General features: G+C 44.2%; 1 protein-coding gene across 3 annotated transcripts in view; it reads right to left on the bottom strand.

Annotated features, from left to right (window-relative positions):
* Positions 1 to 23,217, bottom strand: part of BICC1 (BicC family RNA binding protein 1) — a 106,458-nt gene that overhangs the window by 50,885 nt on the left and 32,356 nt on the right. For all 3 annotated transcript variants that reach the window (XM_078597657.1, XM_078597656.1, XM_078597658.1), the window contains exon 3: positions 9,085 to 9,154. In XM_078597657.1, coding sequence (XP_078453783.1) covers positions 9,085 to 9,154 — 70 coding nt within the window. The remainder of the gene's footprint in view (positions 1 to 9,084; positions 9,155 to 23,217) is intronic.

Below are 23,217 nucleotides of genomic sequence, written 5' to 3'. Positions count from 1 at the left end.
CGTTTGTGAAACAGAAATATGATCAGACACATTCCAGACTTTTGTAAAAAAAAAAAGGACAGGTCGCATAAGTTTATTCCCGTGCCAAAGAACACACCGAGATTTTTAATATTGCCACGCTACACGCAGCTTAAGCGTCCCAGCTGCCCGGTTTGTCTTATGGTTGGCACACTCAGTGCACACTTTTATCAGAGGCTAATTAAAAGTTTCATTGCTGTTGTCCTGCTCGATACAGATGTGTGTTACTGACCAAGCCCATGGGGCAACGAACGAGTTTTGAGTGACTATAACGGAGGTTTATCCAAACCGTTTTAAGTTTCTGCTCGTCCCTGGAAACACCGAACGGAGCCGGCAGTTGAATGCCTGCCGCAGACCCCTGCAGCGCGCAATTTTACGGCAGCTCTGGCTTGGCACAGCGTTGTCGGTTTACAATCGGAGCAATAGTGACTGATAAAGAATGTTTGTGTGAAATCTCTAGGTATCTGACATCTATATGTTTGTTTAAAACTAAAGGGTAAGATAAAAAAAATCTTAGGGCAGCATGCGCTGGATTTCTTTACATATTGACTTTGCATATATTATACGCAGTGGAGCAGTTCACGGCTGAGAATACGAAGTGTATTAAGATGTTTGTTTGGGTGAAAAACTATGAATCAGCAGTACGTTGGGGGTGGAGCAGTACGCAGTGGTTTAGCGCGCTGCCCTACAAATCCGGTCACCTGAGTTTCACTCCCAGCTATGGAACACATGAGTGGTGAGTGCTATCTGAACCTGTCCTGGCAAATGACCCCCAAGACCAACACATCGTGGGGAGTGCGTGCATCCAGAGAAATGAATTGACAAAGTGGCTGAAAATTATAATATTATATAAATAATATCTACAAAAAAAACATGTATTTATATATACTGCCAAATGATAAAAAAAATGCATAAAATATTCTTATCTTGACAAAGCCAGGGCATGGCATGCTTTCCCATCACACACGATAGCCTGTTGGACACAACTGTGCACGGTGGTTCCCAAGTGCAATCCTAAGGAGGGTGAAGTTGGCACGCGGCTCAAATATCTCCGATCGACATGGCCGGGCTGGTGCACAACCACGGATATATGTGCGCGGGTCGTGGGTGCCGTATACACTCCCGCATGGCCTCCCCTGCTCTTCATTACTGCACCCTGGTGTCTTCTCAATCCCCGTTCTTGGCAGAATTAAAGGTTACCACATTTGTCTCCTGTCGCTGGTAATGTTGCCGTCAGCTTGTGTCAAAGGAATTCCACTGGGGAGCGTTTGCGTTCCCTGGGAGATTTTCCGTAGGAACGCAGCACCCCTCGTGCTTTTGTGTCTGGTGATTTTTTTTTGTTTTTTAACACAAAGTTGCTTTAGAGTACAAGCCACTCACCCTGCACCCATGCCCAACCACCACTCCAGGCTCCAAAAAAAGCCACCCTCTCTCTCCCATGCCAAGCCTCCTCCCACCAATCTGATCTCTTCAGCTCGTCCTTTCTCAGATAAGAATTCCTGAGGTAGCAGTTCAGCCTCTGCTCCAGCGAATCCAGCATTAATATAAGCCCGTGCCTCCAAACGCAGCCATTACGCCCACTGTGTACACAGCTGGCTCCACTTTAAATCATGTTTTTGATGGCTGCTTTGTGCCGATATTCGGCACGGCGTGTATCATATTAAAATAAACATGCATAGGTTTTATGAGCTTCCATTTACGTCGACAGAATTTTTTTTTGCAATCAGCAAACAACCCACTTTACATAAATCAAGGTAATGCCCTGCGCGATTTTGATGCCGCCCCATGAATGTAATGATTATGTAGATATGTGTATTTTAAGAATTTTACCTCAATGTTTCTGTTTTGGTAAGGTTTGCGAGGAGGATATAATATTGTCGAGTGCTTGAAGCACTGATGCCTTGCAGGCCATCCCACCAGGTCAGCCACTGCCTGTAGAATAGTGGCTGGGCCCTTGGCCGTATCCTGGCAACTGTCGTCATTGGCAACATGTTTGCACACATAAAAAGCTCTTGAAATTAAAAAGAAATACGGAACAAGGGGAGAAAGTCACTGAACCTGCAAGGTCCTGCCTTAGGTGGGTGCCCACACACACGAACTAGGAGGGGGCAGAAATGAACGAAGACGTAAAACAGATGTTGTCGTTATCCTCCAGAGAGAGAGAGAAAACATTTATAAAATGCACGATGTACATTCATAATATACAAAGAGGAAGATTAATTGCCTGAAGCAGACAAATGGCATGAAGCAAGAGCCACGTTTGCTTGGCGGTTCCTACAGCCAGTGGTTACAACGATGCGGAGAAAGGCACTTTCATTAAATGCGGAATATAAACTGCCTTTAAAGACAACAACCTCGCGGCTATTTGTGTAGCAGGCAATATAAATTCCAGTGCTTTTGGCCACATATGCTTGCGTTGCCTCTCTGATGAGCCCCTCAAATGAAACACACTTGTCGGGCAGGTAGGTGGCCCTGTCCAAACCCAACGGTGGCCACCTTGCGACGGTCGCGTCCGTCACTGCCCTTCTCATTTGCAACAACAACAACAAAAAAGAACGGGGGCATATTTTTTAGTGGCGCTGACCAGATAAAACACAGGTCTGACGAACGGACCCAGGCCTGTGCACCGAAGACAAAGAGCAAAACAAAAATTGGGGGGTGGGGGGCAACTCAATGGGGCCAAATGCAATGACGACGGCAGGGGTTGAACAAGGGGGTTTTCACGTGGAGGACAGGCTCCAAACAGCGCCTTCATTTGTAAATTCTTTTTTTTTGTTAAGCTGCATTCTAAACAGCGAGGCTCTGCTGACTCAGCCGGTGTGCTCTTGTATATGTAATATAACACCGCACAGTGAACGTTGTGTATGCGTGTGTGCGTGTTTGGGAGCATGCGAAAAGGTGGGATAACAGAGATGGGTAGAGTCTGACTGCCTGGGATCTTCCCTCGTTTAGTAAAAGATTAAATAAATAAAATATTGCAGTATGATGTAAGTGTATAGCTGTGAGATCCATAACCATTTACACGTGACGCTGTACACTCTTGATACTGTATGTATTACACATGTAATGATTGCCCCCCTCTTTCCACAATTGTATCAACTGTCATGATTCGGTCACAATTACACGTGAGAAACGATTCTCTATGATCTAAAATGAATTGATTCTCATTTGTTATGGCTCATTTGTAATCGTTCTATCCATCAGTGAAAATGTAGTATCATTTCTATCCGACTCCCCTAATACATTTCAAGGGGAGTCGGGCAAATAAACATTACTTTTCAGTAATTCACAGCTATAAAATAAATTACAGCAGAAGGCATTCATGTAAACTGGATTCGAGATGGAAATCCGTAAACTTGAATGAAGAAAATGTTCACCATCCATGCAACCAGGTTTCTATATATAGTGCAGTGCGCTAACCACTCTGCCACTGCTTCCCCATCACAAAATACAAAATGGTCTTCATTTTATCTATCCCGGCGGAGGGTGATGATGAGCCGAGTCAACCCGCAACTGGGTTTTTAACTCGTAAACCTTTCCATTGTGAGTCGAATGAGCCACCTAACCAATAACCCACGGACACACATGTTGGGCCAAACGCAGGAGGCTTGGCTGCCGGGCTATCGCCAAATGACGTTTACAGAGGGCACATGGTTCTGCGTGAATCTGTCACCCGGCGTTGCCCCTTGCCGTGTCACCGATGCCCTCTCTGCGGCGGCAGCAACAGCAGCTATGCTTGGCATGCAGATCCTTCCTCTCCTCCTCATCGTCACCCCGTCGTCACCGTCGTCGTGTATATACAGCGTGCGTGTGCGCGTGCGTGCGCATCAGCTTACTGTGCGCAGTGAACCCTGCTATAGCCAGCTTAGGCTGAGTCTCCACACTGCTCCTCTTCTTCCAGACAGCCATTCAGTCCGCTATTGTAACGCGTGAATTGGCGCGGTGCTAACGCATACATTTACACTTTAGTGTGCGTGGGCGAGAACTGCGTGCGTGCGTGTTTTTACCTTGACAGCTACAAACACGGTTCGTGCAAATGGGTACTATGGTGGGTATTTGCTGTGCTTCTAGTAATGATAATCATGGATTTGACTTGTGATCGCTCGCTCTCGAAGAGAGAGCGACTCGGAGGCACAAGGAACCACATGTGGGATGGCAGCCAGGCGATGAACAGTTATCCAAGGTCTGCGGTGTATTAATATAGTGTGTATTGCAAGGGCAGGGCGTTCATAAAGGTATAACCCATTCTTAAATAAATAAAAATCTTGAGTAATCTACAAGAGCAACATAACATCAGAAGCATTCAATATCATCCCTTTCGAGATGTTGGTGCACACCGGAGACAAATCTAGTGACGATGGACGTTACAAATGTCATGGTGATGAATATTGTTATGAGAAAAATGCGCTCCCATTTAGTCTGTACGTGTTTGTGCATTGATAATAATTAGTTCAAGTTTGTGTGTCTGTGGACTGTGAAGTATCAATGTGGCTAAGAGTACTGTCTCATCATAATGATCTCAGATATTTTACCTTCATGGACACCCTGTATATTGAACAGGTAACGTTTCCAAAGACAGTTCATATACATTAATTTGAACTTATTAAATAGATTTTGAACACGGCAAACTGCTTTTTCAATAATTCGTGTTCTTTCTTATAATTATCTACTAGCTTGTTTGCCCGTCAAAGGACGGAAGCTGTAATATTTACGAAAAATGTTTGCAGAGTATAATTGTATCTTGTGTAAATTTAATGGCAGTGAATCTTGCACAAAATTACGTCATAAAACACCTCACTTCATGTCACTGTAGCACTGTATATAACTGACCTTCAATTTGTTCAAATTCACTGCTCTGATACTTTATTATCTTCTGCTTTCGGTCGCTGGGGTTGAAATAAATTGGAAATCGATACAATATCTGGAAAATCGCCGAGAAATGTCTATTATACCATAATATAGAAGCATAAATTAGACTTACCTTTTGTCCAGGGGCGGTTTCTTCATTAGGGCGATTGGGCGACGCACCACCAATGTCATTCAACCACAGAGTCACGCTAGCCGTCACTGTCAGCCTCTGGATATAGTCCAATCAGCGTCATGCTACGTTCTGTGGAATACCGCCTCTTTTTGGGCGATTTCCCTCCAGCTGAGAATCGCCCCGAGTGGCCTCATAGACTTACATTCAAAAATGTTTTTTTTCGAACGGGGGCGCTGCAATGCATTCTCTATGGCTTCCGGGAGGGCTCGCCCTAACGTGCTTACGTCATCATACGTGCTTACGTCATCATACGTAAGCACGTTTCATCCAACAATATAATTTGTTGCCACCTAATGGAATCTTTAATAAAAGAAACTTGAGTGGATTGTATTAATAGTGAGTATAGAAACAAACAAGATGTATTGTAAGAGTCACTTTATTTTTCATTAATATTAAAGAAGTGAAGTTGCCTTTACATGCTTAAGCTGTTAATTTATCCTTTGCATGTGTGGACCTTATCCTTATAAATCATCCAGACATTTGCCCCCCCTGAGAGATTTTGCAGGAGCCGCCACTGGTTTTGTCTGAAGTGCTGAAGAAATGAAGACACCAAATCCACTTTGTCGCTGCATATAATTAATTATTAGATTCACTTTCAATAAAGAAACGTCAAACTTAAAGCGAATTTGCGAAAATAAATATTTCCGCTCGACCTTCTTTCTTCTGCATGAATGTAAAAATCCACCCGCTCATGAATATTAATGAGGGGGGGGGGGGGTGCGGCATGTGGAGTGACGTCACGCGCGAGACACACAAACAGACATTCTTGGCTCATTATAGTAGTAATGCACAAACACGTACAGACTGCAAAGCCTAAATGGGAGCGCATTTTTTTTGTGTGACAATAGTCATAATTTGTCTCTCCTGTCTGGCCACATAAGTGGCTCAGAAGAAATCACCGAAGGAATGCATTCCCTCCTACGGCCCGAGAGGCAGGAGGAATTCTTTGCCTTGCGAAACACGGCTGTGTATTAGTTCTGGGAGCACGCTGTGTGTCGGACGATCGCTCTAATCCACCCCCCCCCCCCCCTTTTCTCTCATCGAAGCGCCACAGTTGACAGCGTGAGTGAGTAGCCCGTGAGTTAAATACGGCCGTTCGATGATGCACAGGGCTTACTTTTTCAATTCATATTCAATGGCTCGATGGTATACCAGAGTAGGTGCCGTGTGATTAGTAGCCAAAGTTATAGCAATAAGTATACTAGATGTGGTGTGCCGGGTGAAAACATATTTCTAGGTCGCTGCTTGAATTGAATAGGTGCCATTTGACTCGTAGCCACATCTATAGTGAGAGGTACACTTCATGTGGTGTACTGGGTGTAGAAATATTTTCCAGGTTGCTAGTTGACTGGAGTAGGTGCCACGTGATTAGTAACCATAGCTATAGTGAGAGGTCTACTGGATGCGGTGTGCCGGGTCACTGATCCCTGACTGACCCTGCTGAAAATAAGCCCTGGCTTACACCCCTTTCATGGTTGTCATGCACAGGGGTCTCTGCTCAATATGAGCACCACCCTACACAGGGAAGGCTCAGCATGGCTACTGCCTACACAATATATTTACCGAATGAGACCGGAACATAATTGTATTTTTATTCCTTGTACAATGAGCTCAGCGAAACTGGATTTACAATAGAATTGTGGGTATTAACGCAAAGCGAATGCGTGCTGATAGGCCATAAATATGCGAATTAGTGGAGTGAATGCAGTAATTAAGATATTTTCATTTGTTGAATTCACATTAAAATCGTGAACGAAAAGCGATTTTATGGTGGCTTAAAAAGTAATGGAGTGGTGGCGCAGTGGTTAGTGCAGTGTTCTATGAACCAGGCCATCTAAGATTCCCAGCCATGGCAAACATCAATGGAGAATCATATCTAAATGGGCCTATCCCCCTCAACCCCTCCCCCCCAACCCACCCTTCACCAACCCACACTGAGCAGTGTGGTGAAGTATTTCAATTAGCCATCACCTGTTTTGTATAAAGGTCATCACTCAGCAAAATAATCAGAAACATGTGAAATATATATATATAATCGGGGGTTATTATCGGTTCATCCAAATGCGTGCCAAATTTTTCGGGTTAGCAGCTGCTTCCCCGCGCGATTGAAAGACGAGCGAAGGATCGCTCGCATCGGCATTCAGCCCCATCGAGAAGTGCGCGTCTCGGTTACACGATGAGGGCGGCACTCCTTCCAAGTCCTGGCAAGGATCTCGCAGACACGTGTGTGTGTGTGCGCGCGGCGCTACAGAGACCTCGCAGCGCCTCCTAATCCCACGCGGACAAGGTTTAGTTACTCAGTGTTTTATTCTCACCTGTCGATCGTAAGGCATAAATGGAGGCGAGTGTTCTAAGCGAGGGTTAAATAACGCAGCTCTTCCAGCTGAGTGGAACACCGGAGGTGTCGGCACGGCTTCGACAATGTCAAGTTTGGTGGCTTCTGCCAATCACCAGACAAAGGCACAGATTCTGTACATTGTGGTCCGCACCACACCCTGTCATAGCCATGCAGTCGGCCCATAATGCAGGCATGTGTGTGAGAGAGTAGATGCGTAATCTACCTGCGTAGCTGGGGAATTCCATCGGCCATGCCACAGTAAAGCCCGCACACTATATTTACACAGGCGCGAATGCAGGTGTGCGTAAGTATTCATGAGTGCGTGTGCGTCAGCAGGTTACCTTTGGTGTGGGAGCATGTCTGCGTTTGTGAACATGGCTGTAGTTTTTCTATGTGCAGTTTTAAGTCAGCATTTAATTATTTCAATCTATGACTCTTAATCAATCCGTTGTTGGATGAAGCCTTTCCGAGACGTTTCAGACAAATGAATTGTTAATAATATTTCACCACGATAGACAGAATTAGTTTGTTAAAGGGGAGGTACAGCACCAGTTCAGATAAATATAATCATTGACCGCTCACGTTAGCCGTGGCCGGGAACTTAACTCAGCTCACCGGGTTCCGAGCGCCACCGAATGTATGCGTGAATCATTAAAATCGCTGTGGAAAACACAGCCTGAATAAATAGATGAGAAATCAATGCATACTCTGACAGCCTGTCCTCATTAAGTTTTCATGTGTGAAATCAATGTTTACAATGTAATTAGACGTGTTTGTGCGCACGTGCATGCATGTGTGAGCATAGAGTGGGAGCACAGTTGTTTAAGCACGCCGCTACGATCGCAGCTACTAATGGCTTACATCATTGGAGATTGCTTATTTGAAACTATCCTGGTACTCATCCTTAAATGAGTACCCGGTGCAGTATGTAAAGATCAGTGGGCAGACAATGGTAACTGGGCATCATGCTGACATCACGATCCCCTTAGGCGCCATGCCAGCCTTAATAGGTGCTCGCTAACAACCCTTGCCCTAACAGTCTATGCAGGCGAAACGGGGAGGTGGGTGGCAGGGGGGGGGAGTTGTGTCTTTGTGTGGACGTGTGCGCGTATATGTGTATGTGAGCTGAGGCACATTCCGACCGGTGGCTGGCTGACCCATTGTAATACAATGGAGGCCTTGTCAGTGGCAGCCAGAGTGGGCTGGAAGTGAGGCCACAAATGATCATGCAATTATGTGTCTGGTGGCCGCTTCCTCTCACGGCCCCCCGAGTCCCACCAGGGAAGGTAGGGCCCCAGAAGCACCGTGCTTCAATAAAGTGATAATTGCTGTCAGGGGGACTGAGTTAAAAATGGGCCTCTGTGTAGCTCTTTAAAAGCCGTCAGGTATGCATTTGTCACATGCCCCTAGCAGATATCAAACACTTCGACAAGGGCCCAAAAAATAATGCAAAATCATCTTCACTAATGGCCTCGCATTGACAATACTTGTTGCCACCACACTTTTAATGGAAATGTATCCAGAGACGCACATTACCGGACAATGGGACAACAGTCATGGTGGGTCGAATTAAATTAAATAAAAACAATTATCATTAATTATATGTAATGTCTTGCAAAGCTATCGGAGTGGGCACGATGATTCGATACACTTTATGATGAAGCAGAAGGGAAAAAAATACTCGTACCTTTTTTTGACTTGGCTCCGATTTTCAACTTTGAGGGCCACGTGATGTGAGTGTTAGTTTCTCCCATTATCTGTAAAAAAAACATGACAGCAATTTGTGTCCAAATTAAATTAAATACACACGAGTGAACGAAAGACATCAGCATTCATTGAGACAATTAAAACTAAAGTTTCGTGCATGAGAACAGAGAAAATCTTATACTAGCTGTGAGCTTCCCACAGAGAGATTAATACAATAATGCTAAATTATTTGTTAAACGTGACTGGCACAGTTTTTTCGCTAACTAGGATCAAGGTGTCCATGTGGCTTAAGGCGGCTGGCATCGTATCAGACAGCACTGAGCTGCCACCACTAAGATCCCGAGTTTGAATCTGGATTTCAGCAGCCCACGACGATCAAACACGGCTCTCTCTCGTGCGGCGAGTGAGTCGATGGCATCAGCCCGGTCAATTAACCCATCACGTCAAACATCGGTTGTCATTTGATTTAGCATATTCCAGCTCTGAGAATTGAAAATGTTGATATGATTGACATGTAATTAACTTGACATGCAATTACTTCGGGGAATATAGAAAGTGTGTGTGCGCTCCTGAAGGGGATAAAGTGGCCTCTTGCAGTGACTTTAGAAGGAGATGATGTCATCTTATAGGGCCGTTCTCTGACATGTAAAGGCATGGTGACACTGCTCACCGCCAGCTTCTCAAATGAGAATGTATGCGCCATTAATCATGCCAAGAGCACATATGGAATATCATTTGGATAAATAAAACCAAAAAGGTACTTAAGAGCTAGGAAACCGCCACCCCCCTCCACCCCACTAAACCTCACAACAAAGACCACGTTCAAAATTTCCAAGAGACATTTTTTCCCCTTGCATAGTGGTAATAAATGAATGCCTAAATAGATGAATGATTGATTGATTCCTCAATGTGCCTAAGAAGGAGGCAGCACACGCGGCTTTAACCAGAGGGTCCTGGTTGGCACGGCACGCATGCTTGCTGGGCACGCCATTGACAGCTAGCTGCCATTACGGTTCTGCCATTCCCTTGCACCGTGTCCTCGCTTTGAGAGACAAAAGCCAAATATAAAGGCGATGGAGCGTGGACACTCGGAGTGTTTGTGTACCTAAGCAACCGTGAACCAATGCTTTTTAAGGGATATTTGAACTCTGACCACAGGGCTCTTTCGTGTATTTGTGCAAGTATGTGATCATGTGTTACATGATACAGAACAACAGTTACAACGGTTACAGAGTTGGATACCGAGTAACTATTACTGTTTAATAGCTGACCGTTTATAGAGTTAACACTCACGAGAGTTGCTTAACAATGACCATATTGGTGAAAAACAATTAAAATCGGCCTTGACACAAACATCTGGCACTCACGATTGGTGTAAGGCACAGTGATGTGAATTATATGCATAGTGATACTGTGAATTTTGCTAAACGTAACTCCAGTATTTATATTTTTACTGCATGCACATTAATTGTGCATAACTCACGTTTGTATTATGCAACCAGTGTGTGTGTATCTCATTATGAAGACGAATGTACATCATGATTGGGAATTCTGCAAGTCACGTAAGTACTCTAACTCTCATGAAAAACAATGCATGCCGGAAAACCACAAGTTTTAAACAATATTGCAAAACTGTGCAAAATGCACTCAGCCTTTGTGCCTTGTACAAACACCATCGGCTGTTCCTGAAGCGGTGCATTGTGGGTCCTGCATTGTGGTTGATGGTGACCGAAGACAAGATTACCTCAATGCACTTCTTCAGGAACTGGTGATGGTTTTGTATAATGCAAAAAGTCACGGCGGCATTACTACACTCCCACACCAATGCTACACTGGTAGAAAATTGGACTCTAAAAGTATAGTGAAACTATGTCATTGGCTACAGATTGTCATAATGAGCTATCGTATGTCAACAATACACATTCCCTTCACGTCTCTTTTCAAAGGAAATGCAATGCCAAAAAATGTGTGTTCGACCCAGGTTAAAATGCTGCCGACCGAGCAAGCACTAGAGCAGTGGTCGACAATGCATGATCCATGAGATGCACTCCCTAGTCATAGTGGTGGATCCTTGTTGAGGGGGCAACAAGTCTGCTTTGGAATTTCCAGTCTCAGGTGACAATGTGTGCAGGTGGTCTAATTAATAATAGGAACACTAAGGCAACATGATGATGATGCTGCTGCTGCATCAGTGCTGGGCTCCCACCAGACCAGTTCACCTGGGAAGCTGCGTGGGCTGTGTGTGCCCAATCTGTGGGAGACAGCCGTAATGATAAAGCCCCGAAAGCCACTGCCAGAGCATTCCAGTTTCTCAATGGGTCTCTATGTGAGTCTATGGGTCTCTGTACGAGTCTGTGGATCTCTATGTGAGAGAGCATTGTTGATGATGAAGCCAATGACAACGCATTCCAGCTTCTCAGTGAATCCACCCGCACACGTTATCACCTGAGATTCGAACACCCATGGCGGGACTTTACTTTTCCTCAACTTGGAGCCACAAGACCACCGCTGGCGCCCACTGAAGAGGGGCAGTGATAAAATATCACTATCACTACATTCTTCACCCTTCCTCTCCTCATCTACCCCTCCCTTAAAAACACCATGTTCCCAATCGTCAGCCCCATACGAGAGTAGGGCAGCGAGCCCAGTCACATTTTGCCGGCCCTATCCCCAGTTTGTTGCTCGTAAGTGGCCTGGTTATGTTCCTCCCTGATGTGCGCGTTCTGTATTGGGCTCTGGTGTCATAAAAATATATAAAGAATAAAAAAATATCCCTATCACGTGGCGCTTGTTGCCTTTGCCTTTTGGTTGCAAGCACAGTGGTGGGAAGCATCATTTGCACTTAACAAAGGAAAGCAACTGTGCATGGCTATAGCTGTGTCCTGTGTGTTTGACAAGAAAAAAACCCAAACGACTTCCTGGAGCAGAAGGAAAAAAACCCATACGCACCTTCGGTTATCCATCTCAGCCTTTAAGCGTTTGCGCATCAATGCAAAAATGCTGCTGCGAATTTGGCAAAACTGGTTTTGCATACTTTCCCTAGCAAGGTAGCCTAGTGTAACCCGCTTCTCAATGTGCAACACACTCATTGGCCCAACAGGGACATCCCAGTTGGATTTTAACCAATTTCTAAAAATAGCCATGTCTTCTTATATATTATTTCTTGGAAAAACACCCATGAAAATAAAAAAAACTGTGCATAAATTCTGAGTGTAATATATCCATACACTTCACACGTAAGTGTGAATGTCAGACATAAGCTTAATAATTTTAATGCAAACTCTCAGATATTATTTACTCATTACCATCATAACCATTAAGAGTTTTATTAATAATTCACAATTCACGACAAAATCCTATACGTACGGACAGAGAACATGAATTTAATTATTTTCACTGAGTTCATGATACAGTCCAATGAGGGTTAAATCTGCACTATTGTACCATACATCGAAAAAAGTTTTGCCGGCTGGATTAAATATCTGCCTGGCTAGATGCCTGCCTGCCTGGCTGGATTCCTAGCATGTAGGCAAGTTTGCATGCGTGGTGGTGGAATCACCACGCACGTCTGCGTCGCCTGCATCCCACATCATTGAGCTGGGTTAGTGCGTCGTGCTCACGTCAGACCTTTACCCCTACCCATCCTCCAACTCAGCCATTGATCCCACTCAAATACGTGGGCAGTGCTATCATACTATATTAGAAAAACAAGTGTTGATCCCTGGCTAGCTGGCTGAAGGGAGAGGTAGGAGGGAAGGAGGGATGGACGGATGGATGGTCACGTCCAAAGGAAGTGGGCTTCTAATAGTGACTGTGCACTTCAGCGGCCGTCTGGAATGTTCTTCCTTCTGATATTAGGAAGCCACTGGAGCTATGCACTTTTAAATCTAGATTGAAAACTCGTAACTTTAGAACTGTTTTTTGTGTTTAGTTTGTTGTCCTTCCCACGCACCTCCGATTAGCATGGTTGGTTACATATGGTGCGAAAGAAGTTACACATACATACATATATAAAATGGACATCACTCATGTATGATACGTTATATGCTGTACCTATACTCCAAGATGAAGACTTCCCCATACCTTACGTGGTGGTTGTTTGACCACACTTGCTGGTCATTGCAGACTGGGGAAGAAGGGAACCCAAGGATAGGATTAGATATCACTCGCCACTGATTTTAGCTTTGACCGTCATACAGTGCACTAACCATTGCCTGCATCCCACACCAACCATCCACCCCACCATGTATAGATATATACACTGTCAGCAAAGCGTATATTCTTGTGTAAGTTGTTACACAGAGTGTAACTCATGCCACTCGTGTTACTTTCAACACTGCAATAAATATTAGAACGGGGAGTCTATGCCTCACCCACTTTGTTTTTTGTCTCGACATGTCAGCTGGGCTTATTGATGACCGGAAAAATACCCAAGAGTACGGCTGCTCATTGGTCTGAGCATCTGCGTTGTTTCAGAGAAGCGTTTCAAATGCTTGTGTTAAATGTTTGACTCAAGCGAAGCAATGTGAGACTTATGCAACAAGGCATCTTCAACGGCGGAGGGTTACGTTTTGGGATTAAAATTAGCAACAAAGGAGTGGATGGGTTGCTTCAATTATGACAGCTGTTTAAGGTGCACATCTTGACTTATGAAGAGGTTTGCAAAAAAAATCTATTCCCATTTTGTGAATCGGATAATTCTTTGGAAAGTTACCGAAATGCCTCCTTTTCATGTGAGATTGACGCTAATCGCGCGGGGTTCCTGCGTCACCGCACAGACGGGGAGCGCTATTGTGGAAATGCAGAGAGAAGACGGCGTGACGCACATTAGCCACCCCAAAGGCATTTATCGGTGTGCAAAAAAATGTGCAAATAAAAATGCTAAATCCAAAATGCATTGAAAAGGAATTGCGGTTGGAGAGAAAAATGTATATGCGACGTTGGACTTATACAAGTGTACGGCTCAAGTGAGTGGACTGTTAAAATCACCAGCACAACAACGTAGTACAAACAGGAGAGGGGACAACCCAGCACGCATGTGACAAACACAAACATAGATGGCTTGTGTGCCATTTGTGTGACGCGGAAAATATCACCATAGACGTCCACTGTGCACACCCATTTCGTCAGCGCTTGTTCTTGGAAAACCAGTTTGTTTAAGCCTTGAGCCACCATCACACGGTTCGGACATTTTGGATAATTAAAGCCTTGACTCAGGATGGACAAGTTGTTATATAATTTATAGTTTACAGTTCACCGCCTCTCAACGGAAAAAAAATAATTTCGCATCACAGTGATCCCTATGCCAGTTGTCAGTATGCACATCCTGCCATCCTCATCCTGTCTGATCAAGTCACAGCGAGCCAGAGGCTATCTGCTCCACCACTCACATCCTCGCTGGACCAATGCTGGTTCGACACGACCTCACGGGAGACAACGGAATCCCAATCAGAGTTCACCTTGAGATCGCGTGCATTATGACACACCCACTGATAATGCACTAATTAACTGAAACAGAAAATTGATTTTCTTTACGGGCAAGCACATGCCACGTGCTTGTACAGCCCATGTGTCAATCCACTGCTGGGTGAGGGCCTTCCCATGCACTGCAGGCAGTGAGGGTCATTTGTCCATACAGTCCTTCATCACGTTGGTCTGTGTGGGTTGGTGCTGGTCGGAGGTGAGGGAAGTACAATAATTCTCGATTTTGCTGCACTGCCTTCCAGCAGGCATGAGGTTGTGGCACATGCCGAAAATCCAGCAATGTGGAGGTGAGGGTTGGTGGATCGCGCAAACGTTGTGAAACTTCCTCCCCATGAGCGTCGGAGTGCCAGAAGAATGCGGTACGGAAAAGTGCGGACGAATATCATCTGTCCCTTCTGTATGAGATAGAGTGTCGCCCCCATGCAGGCTTCAGTTTTCCCCGAGAACTCTGGTTTCCTCTCATATATATGTTGAACTTCTTTCACACCGTACGTAGCCAACCACGTTTTGGATGTGTGGGGGAAGGACAACAAACTAAACACAGAAAGCAGTTCTGAAGAAATGAGTTTTCAATCTAGATTTAAAATCGCAAAGCTCCAGTGGCTTCCTAATATTGGAAGAGTGTTCCAGACGTCTGCAGAGGGGCATCTGAAAGTGCACAATGCAGTGACCGTTTTTGTTAAATGGCTAGTCAAAAGCCGCTACGAGGATGACCGTAGTTTGCGTGGTGGTTTATACCTCTTGACGGTATTGTGGTTCATTTGTGGCAAACACTTTTGTGTAATGAGTGTGACCTTATATATTATTTTGACAACTGGGAGCCAACGTAGCTCGGCGAGCACTGGATGGACTTGGTCAGATCTTGCAGTACCCGTTACGACACGTGCCAAATAATTTTGTACATACTGCAGCTTGGTAATGTTTTTGCCAGACGACCCATAGAGAAATGAGTTGCAATAACGAGCCTTGTCGATACGATGCTACACGCCAACGTGTTGGCGATGTCACGGCTCAATAATGGTCGAATGTGTCGAAGTGTTCGAATGTGTAACATGTATAAACACTCATTCATTGGAATAATTATGATTCTAATCATTATGTATCATAATTGGCAGAAATATTTTAATCTACAGGGAACAGCAGAGCTTTGTAAATTGTTGGTGCCATCCTAACACCTGGCTACCTTGCAGCTTGTCTGTGGTTCCTCAGTGATTGTGAGGTGTAATTTGCATGAACGGCGATGGTATATAAAACTAAATATTATTCTTATACAGTAGAACCTCGGAGATCGAACGCACCATAACTCGAACAAATTGGTGTTCGAACGATATTTCCGAACATTTTTTGCCCCGGAAACCGAACGAAATTCGGAAGTCGAACGGGGCAATCGCGACTTGAAAGAACCTGTACGGCTGAGACGCGTATGGCCAGCGTGCATGACGCTTGCCCAGACAAAGGTTTTACCGTGTGAGAGGCAGAAACAAACCTCTTTAGATACGTTTTTAGTCAGAAAGAGCTCAAGTGACGCACAGTTAATGGCAGAAAAGAGGCACAAAAGAGAAAGAACCCCAGAAGGGCGGTTACCCGACATTATTATGGAAGGGGACTTCCCTTCCAAACAATAACACCACCACCACCACCTCCTCCTCACCACCTTCCACTCAAACCATCAACTCTCCTTACTACAGGTAAAGTGAAGTTCAATGTTCATTTATTCCATATATTTATTCATTTATTCCATTTATTTATTGTGTTTTTTTCTTTTTTTGTATGATTTTATTCATGTAATCACTGTAAACTTCATGTAAAAATGCTTTATAATGAGATATTTCTTGTGTCTGGAACCAATTTATGTCATTTACATTAATTCTTATGGGGAAAATTAATTCGGTGTTCGAACGGCCTTCTGGAACGAATTAAGTTCGATTTCCGGGGTACCACTGTACTGTCATAATGAGGACCAAAATTCAGACTACCCACGTAACAATACTACATTTTGACCATTACCCTATGGAAATTCATTAGTTTCGACTTTCTGAGTCTCATTTGTTAAACAAATGTTCCTGTGTTGCTATATGCTATCGAGTTATAGAGCCTGACCAACACAAAACAACAAACTTAAAAACTTTTATGCACCATTGTGGATGATCAAGTGTAACATAACAACAATTAATATATTGAGTTAAATAATATTTTTTCTTCACGTGAGATTGACTTTTGATGGCTTTTTAAGAATTGGACATTGTTCCTCTCCATTTTCAGCCCTGAGCCATCGGTGGATAATCCTAATCTAATGGTGAGGACCAGTCTTTCCATCGGATGACCACAGTCTATCCTTCAGATGACCAATGTTGTCTTATCTCGTAATCATATTACCCATACACACCTTCTGTGTGACATACGTACATGACATGCATCATACATGGCACACACGTCCTCTGTATAAACATTTATCTATCCCCAGCTGTTTTGACCACTTATTTGTCATTAACTACATAACAGTATATATGGCCTTTTTGTTTAACCTGCCATTTAAAACGCGGTTACACTTCACAGGTAGACCAACGGGAGTGAAGGAAGAGAAAACAATCCCCTTTAAACCTCAGTTTTATTACCGTTAAAGCGCACGTGCGCTTAGGTTTCCCGAAGGTTAAACACCACTTGTAAATGTCTGCGGCTAACGGCGTCCTCTCAATCAATCCGTTGGGCAGTGATTTTTTTTTGGCGAGGAGAGGGGGGGGAATCAAATGGACCTCAAATGGACCGTATGATTGCGATCTCACATCGTGAAGCTGACAAACCCTTCTTCTGCTGCTCTCCCCCCACCTCGCCCGGTCTCCCATTCTGCGGAGGGCACGACCGCTCGCGTTACACCTGCGGGATGCGCTCACAACAGGTTCATTCACGGGAAACAAAAGCTCCGTTGAGCCGCACGCACGGTTACGGCCCCATGCGAACCAGCGGCGGGCAAAGCGTGCTTGCCGCATCCCCAGGGACTGGAAGTTTACTGCGGGCCCGTAAATATTAAAGCGGGGAATATCGTTACAGAAGCGACCCACTTGTGTACTCTTGTAGGCCTTGTTGTTTGAGCCACGCGGTCCAATCGTATGTTATACTATTTGACGCACGAGAGTAAATTTACTTAGCAGGCTCGAGTAAATATTGCCATTCAGACGAGCAGACACCAACAACAATAATGATGATTTACATCCCTCTGTCGATTCACTGCCTTCCAATTCCCGTGAGACAGTGCTGGTTGGTGAAGGGGGATTCAAGAAATCACTCACTGCTCATGCTAGCCGTGCCCCGGATTCGAATTCAGGTCGCTGCACCACCGCTCCACCCAGCATTGGCATTAATCACACTGAAAGGTGAATGAATAACGTACATGTATTTTTACACAGATTAAATTCTCGAAAAAATAATTTTGCCAGGCTTTTTTTTTTAGAAAGCATGTTAAGCTGGCACGGTATGGTGCCAGCTTAACCAGCATGTGAGTGTCATCTCCACAGTTTATATAGTAAAATAATTCATTCTGCAACAATGTGAACCATATCATCACACAGGGCTCTACGGGTGCAATGCCAATGTAAACAAAAAGTGATTGATTTACCGTTTTTTACTCCTGCGATGTTTGATTCCCTTTGCACAAACAGATTTCCCAATTAAATATTTCAAGTGCATAATGTATCATCCATAATAGAGGTTTTTGGGTTAGATCCCGTAAATATATAAATGTATCGTTAAAACCCGCCACCACCCAACACAGCCAACTAGTAAGGGTTGTCACGTAAACAGAACATGCCAATTCATCACTAGTACAGCACACCGCTGTGTTGGAGAGCCAAGCCACAACAATTTAACAACTGAGTACGACGTTTCGCCAGTAATTACAACTAGCTTCATTAGGCGACAGCCAGATTTGTCGAGAAGTCCACCTGTTTCGTTCCTTATATACAGGCGTAGATGTGTTGACAACTAACAAACAACTCTGAACTAAAAATTAACATTTTATAAACAAAACGGTTATCAACATGACTAACATTGAATTATCCAGCGATATGGTTTCAGTCCTGTCTAAAGGTCTTAACTTTGCTGTTGTCCCACGTACATTCCTGAAGTGGAATCAGCAGTTAGACATCTCCCCCATATTCAAGCTGAGATGACTAGGCACGAGGTTGCCAAAATTATTAAGAACAGCAAATTGCCAAAAACAAATATTAACTTCAGTGAAGCAAAAGCCTTAAGAGAATTGAGAGCAAATAAAGATATCAAAATTCTTGCTGCTGATAAGGGCCGATCAACTGTTGTGATGCTCCGTGAGGACGATTATAATAAAATCAGAGATTTACTCGATGAAGGTCCCTACCTTAAAATTAAACGAGACCCAACCAGCACCTTGGAACGTAAAACAACAGCAATCATTGCCAAGTCATCAATTCCCAAGGGAGAGCAATACCTGATCAAACCAAGGGCATCAAAACCACCAAGACTTTATGGGCTACCAAAAACTCACAAACCTGATGTCCCATTAAGACCCATAGTTAGTACAATAGGCTCTGCCACGTACAAATTAGCACAATACGTAACGAAACAAATACAGCCCTACATCGGTAGGACCCCTTCGTTCATCAAAAACTCTGAACATCTCGTAAATATAATTAAAGATATTAAGCTTAACCCTAATGATATTCTCGTAAGTTTTTATGTCACCTCTCTGTTCACGAGGGTTCTGGTCAACGAGTCAATTCAATTACTCGACACTCTGGCAACGAACCAAGGCTTAGCCAAATATATCCCAAGACGAGCTGAACACTGTCTAAAGAACACTAACTTCTTGTGGCAAGGTAACTTCGATCAACAAAAGGAAGGAGCAGCAATGGGCTCTCCTTTGTCTCCTGTGATCGCTAATTTGTACGTGGAAGATTTTGAAATAAAAGCAATAGCTTCAAGCACACTAAAACCATCTGCTTGGTTTAGATATGTTGATGACACATTGGTGGTCTGGCCACACGGCAAAGATACACTGAACGCATTTCTAAATCATCTCAACTCGCAAAAACCCATCCATCCAGTTCACCATGGAAGTGGAAGCTGACATAAGGTTACCATTTCTGGATATTCTGCTCGGACGACGTACAAATGGTAAAATTACACAGTGTTTACCGAAAGAAAACGCATACTGACGCCTATCTGAATGCAGAGTCACACCATCAACCCGCACAGAAATCTGCTCTTATCAAGATGCTCATTCATCGAGCTAAGAAAGTGTCAGATGGTGACAGTCTGAGAAGTGAAATTCAACATGTTAAAGAAGTGCTGCAAATGAAGGGTTACAATGATGCACAAATCAACAGGGCATTGAATACCAAAAACAAATCAAATAACAAGAGCATTGAAACTGCCCAAGTAATTAAAACGATCAAAATATCGTACATTGCCGGAGTAACTGATAAACAAGCCAGATGTTTGGAAAAACCAAACATCCGAGTCAGATTTGGCACGGTACATAAAATACAGAAATTAATAACTGGTACAAAAGATGTATTACCGAAGCTATCAACAGAAGGTGTGTACAAGATTAACTGCACGTGTGGTAAATGTTATGTTGGGCAAATAGGACAAATGATCAGCACGAGACTAATAGAACATCAGAGAAATATTAAATTATCCAAAATACAACTGTCAGCAGTAGCAAAACACGCGTGCCAACAAGGACACTTAATTGATTTTGATAATGTTGAAGTTTTGTGCAAAACTAGCTACTACTAGCCAAGACTAATTAGATAATCTATCTAAATTGAAAGAAATCAAAATAACTTTAACTGTTCGGATAGCTACCGCCTTAATGCTGCGTGGAAGCGAATCATCGAATAATACATTATTTAAATGCATGCCTACAAAGGGCAGCGTATTTCAATAGGGATTACCGTTGGTAGGGCTATTTTAATAAACAATATACAGGAAGGACAAGTTCAAATGGCTCGCATAATGCACATGCATAATGTACATTGCCTCACCCCCCCCCCCACATTGTGCAAGAGCGCAGCTGCGTGGTCAACACATCTATGCCTCTGTATAAGGAACGAAACAGTAAGACTTCTCCACAAATCTGGCTGTCGCCTGATGAAGCTAGTTGTAATTGTGTGCTTTCGGTCTTTCGTTAAAGTCACGTAGATAGGTTCAAAGAAAATAACAAAATAACAAAAAACTACGAGGTTTTGATCGCAACACAAGCAATCATCAGGAAGAGGGGGTTAGCTTCTAAAGACAACTGCTTATAAACGTTTGAAATGGGCGTAGCCCAAATGTCAGCAGCCAATGCCAATGCAAGTGGTGGGCCGCGACCGCGGCGGTGGTGGGCTTTCCGCCAATCAAAGGGCTGCCAGGCAAAAATTAGCATGTCAATGCAAGATCGCCGAGCATCCTCCACGGCGAGCATGCCGAGGTGGCGATGTTAATGTGAGAGATGAGCATGTTAATGTGAGAGATGAGCATGTTAATGTGAGAGATGAGCATGTTAATGTAAGAGATTAGCATGTTAATGTGAGAGATGAGCATGTTAATGTAAGAGATTAGCATGTTAATGGAAGATCGTGAAGCAGCAGCCTTGAGGATGGCGCGCGAGGTCGCTGTGTTAGTGAGAAATTTAATCTGTTAATGTAAAAAATCAGAGAGTCGAAAATAACAACTAACATCGGAAGGTGGTAAGGCTGGTAACATCACAGCCAGTTATGACTTAAACTGGGTAATAACGTCCTTCCAATGATTGCTCAGTTTGTACCCATCTTCTCGGTTGAAATTGTGTCTGTGTCTATAAATATGGATGGCTTCATGAACAAATCTTTGTTGATAGCCAGTGGGTTTGCAAAGTGCCTTCGTCTTTGAGAAATCAATTTCGTATGAGCCCACCGCATTAAAACAATGATCAGCCCCCTTTTCCTGATGACTACCACTTGTGTTGCGATCGAAACGTCGTAGTTTTTTGTTATTTTCCTTGAACCTATCTACGTGACTTTACCGAAAAACCCAAAGAATATGAATTCCTGCAGTCACGAAAGCTTTAAGTCAAGATTTAGTTGTAATTACTGGCGAAACGTCGTACTCAGATTGTAAATGTTGTGGCTTGGCTCTCCAACACACCGGTGTGCTGTACTAGTGATGAATTGGCCACGTTCTGTTTACGTGACAACCCTTACTAGTTGGCTGTGTCGGGTGATGGCGGGTTTTAACGACACATTTATATATTTACGCGATCTAACCCAAAAAACATCTGTTATGGATGATATTGGTCACGAAAGCCTACGTGTTAGACTGCATTACGTATGATCGGACACATCACTAGAAGGGATTGATGGATGATGATCAGGAATAATGGCATCCAAGGCAGCCAACAAGTGGGATGCATCCGACAAGACGTCCGCTAATCCGAGGAGACGGATTGATGAAATCTTCATTATGTGCGGGTGCTCAGTGGATTATTACATCGCCTGATTGTTAGAGGTGGCAGCGGCATGGGCAGGCCTTTATCCATTAGTGGAATGACCATGGTTGATCAATATTGACAATGATGGTATGATCACAGTGCATTAACCTTAGTTAGTAAACGAGTTATAATCATGGCAAGCCGCCGCGCTTTGTGTAGCGAGAGGATAGAACGCGTTCACTCCGTGCCGTGCAAAAAATACGCAGCTGCTGCGGAGACCTGAAGCATCCCTTTGTTATGTGGGGCACGCAGAGTGGGATTTTTTTGCTGTGTGTATGTTGGCACAGGGAGAGCCACTGCTATCACAGGAATGTTTAAAAGTGTACCTAACCTTGGGGCAGCAATTTTCAATATCTTCTCAAACAGCCACGTCAACGAGGGCCACGGCGAACTTCACCACCACCACCGGCGGCGGTGTCGGTGTTGGGGCACTTTCCGGTGTTTGCATTTGCCAGCAGTCATGGCATTTTGAGCCATTGCATTTTCCCAAGTGAAAAACGGTTCCCTGAACTTTTTTTAATTACGTCGCTTCACTTGTTGACCTGCCATCATTGTCAACATCAGCCATGGGCAATCCGATGCAGGATTACGGTCTCCCCAAGTCGTAGCCATCTCTTACGGTCCTGCGTTGCTAGAATCTACCTGGCAACCCACGCACGGGCCAATTTCATCGCTCCAACTGCTCGATGGACGTCCTCTGGGATGCTTCGCATCGCTAACGGCGAAGGAGGTGCACGATCGCGAGGTCATAACAAATGGCAATGGCATGGGAGAGGCGTTCATCCAGCAGTGGATATATTATAGATAAAGCTGATGATAAGTGGGGTTTTTGTTGTTGATGTTAATACATTTGAAGAGGAGTCGGAGACTGGTTTACGCACTGGTTTATTCTTCAACCCACAGCCACACTCGTTCCAAAACCAACCCCAAACACGCGTCTAGCAGCCCCTTTTAAACCCTCCATCTCCGCCCTCGTTCCCAATACACATCCTCGTCCTGCACGCCTGGTCCGGGTGACATCAGTGCCCTTTAACCCTTGACCCCCGTCTAGTGTATTCCCGTGCGTGTGATTGGTGCGTGTTATACTGAGTACGGAGATTTCATGTTTGCGTGGTGTGTGAGGGTGGCTCGCATATCCCTTAC

This window comes from Lampetra planeri, chromosome 9 (genome assembly GCF_965212315.1).
Source record: "Lampetra planeri chromosome 9, kcLamPlan1.2.h2, whole genome shotgun sequence".
Classification (NCBI taxonomy): Eukaryota; Metazoa; Chordata; class Hyperoartia; order Petromyzontiformes; family Petromyzontidae; genus Lampetra; species Lampetra planeri.
Note: the sequence above shows the minus strand (reverse complement) of the source record. Positions and strands in the feature narration are given on the sequence as shown.